We start from the raw sequence: 10,828 nt of genomic DNA on the forward strand, positions 1-10,828 counted from the left end.
GGGTGAAATCCGAAATCTTTAGCTTATTTTGTTTTTTGTTTTTTTTTTTTTCATGTTTATTCATGTAACTTGTAAGATGCAGTTAGAATTTTAACAACTAACTCAAGCACTCATAGATCTACTCAATATTTTGACTTCCATTTCTGTGTTGATCTTCTCTATCAATATATTCTAATTTAGTTGCTGATTTTCCTGCAACATTTATTCTTCAAGCTCCATTAAGGAGCAACCTCATTAAGTTTGATTAACTCGCATCCAAAATTAACCCATATAAATCTTATCTGAACTAAGCCAATTATATGGTTGCACTGAAACGCCTAAAAATTCTTCATGTTCAGTGGCGTGTCGTCTTCTGCGTAGGTCAAACACCCCACTATTTCAAAGCTCACAAAATTCAAGACACTAGCTACTCTATATCTAACACGTGGAACCCACGGAAGACCTAAAAAAGGTTTCTGTAACCTTCTCTCTACTTCAACTATCTTGCATCCTAAATTACAGCCCTTGAATATGCTTTGACTTTCATGATGCAAATCTTTTCATAAATCCAGTGGCGTAATTGGTGTGAGGGAAACACATCACAGCTGGACGAAAAATTTGCAGTGTGTGCACTTTCGCGGCTGAAGATTCGGCGGGGGATGATTAGGAGTGACGTTGAATGTGGTTTTGTCTCTTTACAACAATTATTAAATTATTAATCGTGTTTAGGTAAATTACCCTTTGACCTTTATAGCCCATATCTCTTCTGATTCGGAATTAATGGATCAGGTAGAGTGGTAGACCTAAAGAGAGGTTGTATTTGTTGTTTATTTTTAAGACAATTTGTCCCCTAAATTTCTGAGTTTTGGCCTTGTCACATAATAAGACCTAAATTTTTAATTTTTACAATTAAATATTTGAGTGGTACCCAGGTTACATATTGAAAATAGGTCATTATGTTACAATTTTCGTCTAATTTTTGACGGTATAAGTGTCCTCTCCACTACCAAAAAAAAAAAAAAAAAAAATCAATTAATACTGACTTTTAGAAGGTGACATTTTAAGCTCAAAAAAACGTTATTATTGATGTGGGGACATTTGCATAATGATATTTGACAAAAGACCTCAAACATAGTGAATTTAAAATTAGAGACATTTGCACAGTAAAAATGTCAATGTGACATTTAGGCCCATGCGTCACCTTCCAAAAAGTGGTTCACACATCATCTTTTGAGAGTCCAATCACTACAAAAAAAATACAATTTATTGACGGAGGTTTACTGACGTGTCAAATGACCTGACACGTCAGTAAACACTCCTGACGAGGCCATCCTGACGTGTGTAAGGCGTGAAGAATGTGGGTGTCAGAAAATGGGAATTCCTGACGTGCCAAAAATGGCACGTCAGGAATTCCTAATATATATATATATATATATATATATATATATGTTTATATGTTTATAATATAGTATTAATTATATTAATACTAATATAATTTATGTTTTCCTCTTTTGTATTTCATTTGAGTTCTCATGTATTTGGTTTTATTTGATGTACATGAATAGTGCAGTTAATCTTACAAACAATAATTTCATTTTAATGTGCATGGCTAAAACCTAATTGATATATAGCGTGCATGATATATATATATATATATATATATATATATATATATATATATATATCTGTGTGTGTGTGTGTGTGTGTGTGTGTGTTTGTCAAAACTTTAATATCATCGATCACCAATATTGTTACTTTAATTATTTTAATTAATGAAATACCAAATTTGGTATCTCATAATTAAATGAACGAGATCGAAAAAAATGCATGTTATACATATATATATATATATCCTTTAGTCTAATTTGAACCATGCATGCACGTTAAATTCATGTTATATAAATATCCTTTTGCATGGTTTTGCTATATATATATATATATATATATATACACGGTATCTCGAGTAAAACATGGCTAACCGTTGGAATTTTTTTTTTTTTTTTTTTTTTTTTTTTAAGTTTTGAATGTTCAAATGGAATGGGTTACGGTACATGCCACGTGAAGAAAAGTATATATTAAAGTACTGGTCGGTGCTTGTTTTCTAAAAATTAATTTTATTGAATGTTAATTGGGATTCGATCATATTGTACAATATTAAATTACCCTGATAATGTTGGGATCATATATATATATATATATATATATATATATATATATATATATATATTTATTTATTTATTTATATTTATATATTATAATTCTTGACGTGTCAAAGTGACACGTCAAGAATTGTTGACGTGTCACTGTAACACGTCAATAATTCTTGACGTGTCATTTTGACACGTCAACAATTCTTGACGTGTCACTTTGACACGTCAACAATTCTTGACGTGTTAGTATTTGACATGTCAGTAAATAATCAATCAATTATTTATTAATTTTAAAATAATGTTAGATTAAATTTGACTCAAATTTACTGACGTGTTGAAAACAACACGTCAGGAAATGCTGACGTGTTGAAATCAACACGTCAGCAATTCTTGACGGGTAGATTTTAACACGTCAGTAAATAATTTGTTGACGTTCTACTTTTGACACGTCAGCATTTACTGACGTGCCAAAAAAATATTACTGTTTACCACGTGAAGAAATGGCCCTTTTTTTGTAGTGAATAAGAGTTTATCACATATATTAAAAAACCATTAAGGAGCAACCTCATTAAGTTTGATTATCTTGCATCCAAAATTCATCCATATAAATCTTATCTGAACTAAGCTAATTATATGGTTGCACTGAAAACCCAAGCAATGGAAATTCAAAATATAACTAAACTTCAATTCGTTTTTTTTTTCCCCCCTACATTTTCCCATCAACCAAACACATGATTAATTAAAGAAATTACTGAAACTTCAAATTAAGAAACCTACCTAGCGGAGCAAGCTCGGTTGAGCTTACCTAACCGATCACAGCCATGGAGATGAGACTCATCAACGGCTCACAAATCTAGAGTCCTTGATGAGCACTCCCATCTTGCTCAATAAATATCACCTAACCGATCATATTTACTTATTTACTTACATGCTCAGCATTTTAAATATCAATTTTTTTATTTTTTTATTTAAAATATTCATTTTTATCTACTTTTCCTATTCCAAGATAATGAGAGCCATATTGAGTTTTTATTTTATTTTATTAGTAAAATAAAAGAGCACCAGTCAAAAATAGCACCCGAAGACCCACTGTAACCTGCAGCAAAGATTGAGGCATGGGGATACATCTAATCAAAACCAATCCAAACGAGAAAAGGAGATACAGCTGGGGTCCGCGAAGACTTAATAAAAATAAGGAAAAATTTTACTAGCTTACTCATTTTTTTTATTTTTTATTTTTTTTACTAAAGTTCATCTACTAAAACGTTTCGTTAAATTTCAATAAAATTTTTAAAATACTTTATATATATATATATATATATATAAATTTTTTTACAAAGGTTGAGGCATGGGAATTTTTGTGAATATCGTTAAATTTAGGTTAACGCCTTAATCTTTGTAATTTTTTTTTTTTTTCTAAAATAAATGAGGATATTTTGAGAAAAGTTCATGAAAAGATGATATTTCAAACAATTGAAAAATTAATATACCATATTGAGAGAAAGTGAACATAAAAAATACATCACAAAAGTAATGACAATGGAAGGAGGTTAAGTGAATCTTAAAAATAATTTTCTATACTTATTACCCAACCCACCTGCGTTTACAACGAACCAAAATACGGTAGACCCAAAGTCAACGATTGGCAAGGCAGAAAATTGCTCAAAAAATAGCACCCGAAGACCCACGGTTACCGGCTGCTATGGTTTATATATATATAGATTTTTTAAAAATGTATTTTCGTCATTTGAAGATGACATTGATGCAATTTTTAGACTCGCAGGAAATTGCTCCAGTCAAAAAAAGTACCAAGTCTTTTTTGTCTGCGTTCCTTGGGAAGCCTTCAAAAGTCCAAAGGCAAGCCAATCAGAGAGCACATCTGGCTCCAAAATGGAATGTGGCTCACAATTCTTATGAATATGCTTTCTGGAGCTCTCATTTGTATTCTTTTCTTAAATTCTTGTTTGTTGCTCCTTCCCCTTCTTTCTGTATTGCTTAGAGAAAAAAGGGACCAAGTTTTCTTCTAGCATTTTTCTGTAATTATTAACTGCGTTACAGCAAGTTATACAGAGGGATATATGAGGAGCATCACGAGGAAGCCACGGCTCTTATTTGCTCTGCTTCTAATCATGTCTTATTACAGAGCATGCTTCTCCATAGCTGGTGATACCCTTTCAGCAGGTCAGTCTCTTTCAGTGAGCGACACCATAATATCTCAAGGTAGCAATTTTGAGCTGGGTTTCTTCAAACCAGGCACTTCATCAAAAATCTACCTGGGCATATGGTATAAAATGTTTGATGAGAAGGACTATGTTTGGGTAGCAAATAGAGAAAAACCATTGTCTGATCCATCTTCCTCAAGACTTTACCTCTCAGAAAATGGCAATCTACTCCTGTTTGAAAGTTCCTCCAAGATCCCATTTTGGTCGACAAATTTGACATTTTCCGGGTCAAATTTAACAGAAGCAGTACTTGGTGATGATGGGAATTTTGTTTCGAGAGATAAGTCGAACCCGTCTTCTATATTTTGGGAGAGTTTCGACCATCCAACGGATACATGGCTGCCAGGTGCAAAGCTTGGGATCGATAAGGTTACTGGAAAGCCACAACAGCTCATTTCATGGAAAAATTCAGAAGATCCAGCACCTGGTGTGTTCTCGTTGGGATTAGACCCAAATGGAAGCAATCAATATTTCTTAGAGTGGAACAGATCCAAAGTCTATTGGAGTTCTGGACGTTGGAATGCGACATCTTTCGCCTTCGCCTTTGTTCCTGAGATGATATCGAATTATGTCTTCAACTTCAGTTTTGTATCAAATGAAAATGGAAGATATTTTACTTATTCTCTTTATAATTCTTCTTTCCGTTGTAAATATGTGATGAAGTCTACAGGGAATATCCAGCAACTGTCGTGGATGTCCGGACCTTGGGTATGGAATTTATTTTGGTCTGAACCGAAGGTACAATCTCATGTCTATGCTTTGTGTGGTGCATTTGGTGTGTATCGTGAGAATTTCTCGAGCCCCTGTGAATGTCTAACAGGTTTCGAACCATCTTCGATGGAAGATACCAGACTAGATGATTGGTCAGGTGGGTGTGTGAGGAAATTCCCTTTGCAATGTGAGAATAATACGTATGCTAATCGCAAAAAAGATTGGTTCATGAAAATACCAAACCTGAGATTACCTGTTGTTGCAAAAGCATATTTGGCAGTGAGTGCTATGAATTGTGAAGTGGCCTGCATGAATAATTGCTCTTGCACAGCTTATGCTTATAATAGCAGCGGGTACGTACTGTATGATATGGGAAGGAGCTCTTTTAAACTTGCAGCAACTCTCAGATGGTGGCAAGAGTGGACACGATATCTATCTCAGACTTGCAGCTGATGAGTATCAAAGTACCAAAAGTAGGATGAATAAAATGAAATCTACACAAATTTTTGTTATCTTTCGTTCTGAACTTATACTTGATTCTTTTTTTTTTTTTTTTTTTTTTTCATGGTTGAGCTAATAGTGATTATTGTCTTCAGAATTAGGCAAAAAATGGAAAGTATGGGTAGCTGTGCTAGTCCCTGCAACAGGGCTTATCTTATGCCTCTTCCTTAGTTTTTCAAGCAAAGGAATGCTCAAACGCAAAGGTAAGTGTAAATGTTCTAACCGTACATAGAAATTATTTGTACTTATTTTGTAGAAATTACTAAATAAACTTACTTACCTTTGGATACTGGCATGATTAGTGGTTGAATTTTGGTGAACCTAATGATGTCAACTCACTGGTTTTCCATGTATTTGTAGAGAAGGCTTCAACAAATAATCTACTATTATTTGATTTCGATACTGAACTACATGCAATTAATGATGGAATGAACACCTATAGTAATATGAATAAAAGAGAGAAGGATTACGAGTTACCACTATTTAGTTATGAGAGCGTATCAGCTACAACCAGTAATTTCTCAGTTGTGAATAAGCTTGGAGAAGGAGGTTTTGGACCTGTTTACAAGGTACGTTACATTTTCCTTATGAATATGCTTTGAACACTATTAAGAAAACCAACATCAATGCTAAACCTCAATGAAAGTTTAAAGAGCTTATGGTTATTCTTCATAGGGGAAATTACTCAGAGGGCAGGAAATTGCAGTGAAGATGCTTTCAAAAAGATCTGGACAAGGAATTGAGGAGTTCAGAAATGAGACAATACTAATTGCAAAACTCCAGCATAGAAATCTTGTCAGACTCTTAGGTTGCTGTATTGAGCGAGATGAAAAGATATTAATATATGAGTACATGCCCAATAAAAGTTTGGACTTCTACATTTTTGGTGAGCGTATGTATATGCATATATATTTTCCTCTCATATGTTTCTAGGGTGGTGTTTGGCAAATAACACCAAACACCGTCACACTATTTATCTCATTTTTCAAAAAAATCAACATCAAAATATTCTCACTTTTTATATCACATAATTTATTTTTCACTACTATTTAAATAAAAAAATTACTACAAAACAAAATTTTTTCACTTTTCAATACAACTTTTTCATTTTTCTATACTAATTATTACACTCGTTTTTTTCCTCACAAATCATGAACAATGCATTGTAAAGGGCTTGTTGTTTACCAAACAAGGCCTAGGTTCCTAAGTACTAATTTCCTTGGTTGTACTATTTAAACAGATCCAACCAGGAAAAATATGTTAGGTTGGGAGACACGCATATGCATTATTGAAGGGATCGCTCAAGGGCTTCTTTATCTTCATCAATATTCAAGGTTACGAATTATACATAGAGATCTAAAACCTAGTAACATTCTCTTGGATAGTGAAATGAATCCAAAAATATCCGATTTTGGCACGGCTCGAATAGTTGGAGGCAATGAAACACAAGCAAACACAATCCGAATTGTTGGAACTTAGTAAGTATGCACCTTGTTACATATGATATTTGCAATTCCCAACTAAATTTGAGCAAGTTACTAACCGAGTTGTTTACAAAATTTTGGAATATTGTAGTGGCTATATGTCTCCTGAATATGCTATGGATGGTTTGTACTCAATAAAGTCTGATGTTTTTAGTTTTGGAGTCTTGCTACTAGAGATTTTGAGTGGCAGGAAGAACACTAGCTTCTATAACAACGAGTCACTCAATCTTCTTAGATATGTATGTATCTTTTATACTCTTCCAAATTCATTACTTTGCTTTTATACTATACCAACGTGCTTATGTTTTAGATTAATCTTATAAATTAAAATAATATTAGCTTTTACTTAAATTTAGTTTAATTTAAAATGAAACTAGGCTTGGGAGTTGTGGAGAGATGATCGAAGTTTGGATTTGATGGAGCCAACAATAAGATATCCTTCTTCCACTTTTACTATGTTGAGGTTCATTAACATTGGCCTTCTTTGTGTCCAAGAAAGCCCAACTGATCGACCTACCATGTTCGATGTAGTCTCAATGATTAGCAATGAACATGCTCCTCTACCTACACCTAAGCAACCAGCGTTTTCCACAAGCAGGAATATGATGGACACAAATCTTACAATTGAAAGTGCAGGAAATTGCTCAAAAAATAGTGTGACTATTTCAACAATGGAAGCCCGTTGATTAATTCCGATATCAAAGAAAATAGATATAACCAATATTTCTGTCTATTTTTGTATTCACGTTGATACGTTATATACTTTCACTAATTTTGTCTCATATCACTCATATTTTAGTTTTGTTACCAATAATGCCATCCATATAGAATTTATTAGTTTTTATGGGATCTAAACACAATTTTTCTTCCATGTACTACCACTTTAGTTAACACTAGTCTATATTATGCACATGTTTTTTTAATTATAATCTACTCCAGGTGTTTTTAAAAGATTATAAGTAATCAATTTTCTATTATAGATTAAATTTACCTTCTCCTTTAAGCTTCAGTTTTTGTAATTAGTAGTGATTTAACATGGTATAAGAGCCAAATGTTCTGAATTCGAACATTGACTCTATGATCTACAACAATTTTAATTAAAATTTTCAAGTGTTGAGCCTCATCTATTAAAAGGGCGTTTGAGTTCACATATGAAGGGGAAATGTTAAAATATTTATTAAATGATTAAATTTATCTCTTCATTTAAACTTATGCCCTGCTTGGTTTGCGAAATAGATCCCTGGAATGGAATAGTAATTCTTTTGTTTGGTATAGGTTTATTCATAGAAATAGTTATTCATGTGGGAATGATTAATCCCTTACATAGAGAAGTAGTTATTCATTTAAAAAAGTGAAAGGAATAGTTAATTCTTAAAAAATGAAATACGATTTTCAAAAACACCCATAATATTTTTTATTTTATTTTAAACTTTTTTTTTTAAAAAAAAAAAACATGAAAAATAACAGAAGAGGTTGGGGGACCACCCCCGAGGCGTTTGGGAGTGGTGCGGCCACCCCGTTGCATTTGGGCATGACTACAACCACCCTTGAGGGCATTTGGGCATTGGGGCTTTTAGTAATTTTGATTAAATTTCAATTTTTGCATGTGCTGTTATCAAACTAAAGAATCGGAATAACTATTTCATTTTACTCTCCTTTTATTCTTAGTAATAACTATTGGCCTTTGGGCCTTTCTTAATGGAATACGTGTTCTGTGAACCAAATAAGCTCTTAAGCTTTTAGGTTAAGTGGTGATTTAACATTTTTATTCTTCTCCCTTATTAAATTAAGGAAAATGCTAGGTGTTCTTCTAGTGTTCTCTCAATTATGATGTAACTTTTAAAATTATCATTAAATTTGAAATTATCATTATTGACTTTTAATCTATTGGTGATTTTAAAAGCCACATCACAGTTAAGAGAACACTAAAAAAACACTAGAAAAATACTAAGCATTTCCCTTAAAAGTAATTGGCTACGAAAAAGAGGAGAAATCCTACACCTTATCTTTGTCTCGTTCCTCTTCATGTTTATTCATGTAAGAAATATACACAGTTATAAGAATCAGTTCAAGCACACTTCAACCCAATATTTTAGACTTAGACTATGACTAATTCGAACTACACGTCAAAACTATACTTAATACTTAATTCTCTTTTAGGGTTGAGCTAATAGTGATTGATCTTGTCATTAGAATTCAGAATCAGGCAAAAAAAGAAAAAAAAAAAAAAAGAAGAAGGAAATAACGTGTTTGAATTTATTTCCTTCTTTCTTCACTATATAACATATAGTTTCTCAGTTGAAGTTGGTATAGTAATTTAACATGGTATAAGATTTCTCATTTTGAGGCGTCACTCTAATCAACAAAAAAATTTATCCATCTTTTGTTTTGTTCTTCTCTATTTTTTGTTGTTTTCCTCTTGTTCTGCATCATATATTAACGCTAGCGTATAATACGCACAAGTTATTTTTCACTATTATCTTATCCAAATATTTTTAAAAGATTATTGGTAACCAATTTCCTCCTCTCCCTTAGTAAACTAATTTGCTGTAAATTTTATACCCAGATTATGACTAATTCGAACTACACATCAAACTATACTTGTGAACCTAACATTATCCCTAAACACACAACTGCAATAATGTGACTCATATCATAAAGTATAATCACAGCCATTTTGTATCTGTAAATTTTTACTATTATTGACGATAATTTTTTTTTTTTTTTCACAACTATTAATCAAATCTCTAAGTGAACACCCAATTAAAATCCAACTATTCTAACTATCTCTAACTATTCTATTTTGAATGCAGGATGGGGAAAATCGTCAGATGAAGAACACAAACTAATCCTACCTATCGCACCGCGACCTCGTTTTTGTCAGAAAATTTTCTACTTACATTGCAATTTTCGGTACTTAATTTCCTATTAACCAAACAGAACTCAGAGAGTTTTTGCAATTCTCCAAAGTATGCTGCACCATAGAGGCAAAAAGCGTCCAAAAGTTTCTGAGCAATCAATTGTAGATATAGATAGATACTTTTCTAGAGGTCCACCATTTTTTCCAAGCTCCAAAAGCGTCTGTCATTCTATGATTTCTTGTTCAAGCTCCTTTAAGGAGACTAACCCGCATCCAAAATTAACCCATATAAATCTTATATGAACTAAGCCAATTATATGGTTGCACTGAAAACCCAAGCAATGGAAATTCAAGATATAATTAAACATCAATTCGTTTGTTTTCCTACATTTTCCCCAGCAACCAAACAAAGAATTAATTGAACAACTTATCGAAACTTCGAATTGAGAAACGTACCCAGAACAGCAAGCTCGGTTGAGCTTCCTCAACCGATCCCAGCAATGGAGATGAGACTCATCAAGGGCTTACAATCTCCTCTAGATCGGTCCATTCGAAGATGCAGCACTGAATTGGGCCGCCCCAATAGAAAAGATGCAAGATGGTCTGATTATTAGCCCACGGTCGGAACCATGGGGCTAAGAGCTATGTTCCCCCAATTTTAAAATTTCCCTTAATATATACACTAGTGAGTGGTGACCGACCCAAAAGAAATACTTATTAAAAAAAAAAAAATTAAAAGAAATAACTGAAACATAATTATTGTCAAAAATATTAAATAATATAAATAAATAAGATTTGTATCAGGGCTATAAGATTTGGTCTTCAAGTGAAACAATTTGTAAATTAGTCTAGTGGATACATTTAGGCCCCGTTTGGTTTGCGGAATAGACCCTTAGATTGGACTAGCTAACACTAGGTATA

At 32.8% G+C, this 10,828-nt stretch overlaps 1 protein-coding gene and 1 pseudogene across 2 annotated transcripts; both read left to right on the forward strand.

Moving 5' to 3' along the window:
* The first annotated feature begins 4,207 nt into the window (after positions 1 to 4,207).
* LOC148587427 (G-type lectin S-receptor-like serine/threonine-protein kinase At2g19130 pseudogene) lies at positions 4,208 to 5,515 on the forward strand (annotated as a pseudogene).
* On the forward strand, positions 5,428 to 7,745 carry LOC132170474 (G-type lectin S-receptor-like serine/threonine-protein kinase B120). 2 transcript variants are annotated; one of them, XM_088513703.1, is made up of 7 exons: positions 5,428 to 5,535; positions 5,659 to 5,766; positions 5,924 to 6,132; positions 6,239 to 6,449; positions 6,804 to 7,041; positions 7,139 to 7,286; positions 7,425 to 7,745. In XM_088513703.1, exons 2-7 carry the CDS (start codon positions 5,751 to 5,753, stop codon positions 7,731 to 7,733), a joined length of 1,131 nt encoding a protein of 376 aa, XP_088369829.1. In that variant the 5' UTR covers positions 5,428 to 5,535; positions 5,659 to 5,750; the 3' UTR covers positions 7,734 to 7,745. The 2 variants fall into 2 exon arrangements, with proteins under 2 accessions (XP_088369829.1, XP_088369830.1); XM_088513704.1 differs by having other exon boundaries at positions 5,502 to 5,535; positions 5,665 to 5,766.
* The last annotated feature ends 3,083 nt before the right edge of the window (positions 7,746 to 10,828 follow it).

This window comes from Corylus avellana, chromosome 2, assembly GCF_965113065.1.
Source record: "Corylus avellana chromosome 2, dhCorAvel1.hap1.2, whole genome shotgun sequence".
Taxonomy (NCBI): domain Eukaryota; kingdom Viridiplantae; phylum Streptophyta; class Magnoliopsida; order Fagales; family Betulaceae; genus Corylus; species Corylus avellana.

Bases quoted from the DNA above. Each gene is read 5' to 3' on its own strand.
- LOC132170474 (XM_088513703.1), top strand. The intron at 7,042-7,138 runs GTAAGTATGCAC...GGAATATTGTAG, and splicing joins ATCCGAATTGTTGGAACTTA to TGGCTATATGTCTCCTGAAT. The intron at 7,287-7,424 runs GTATGTATCTTT...AAATGAAACTAG, and splicing joins CACTCAATCTTCTTAGATAT to GCTTGGGAGTTGTGGAGAGA.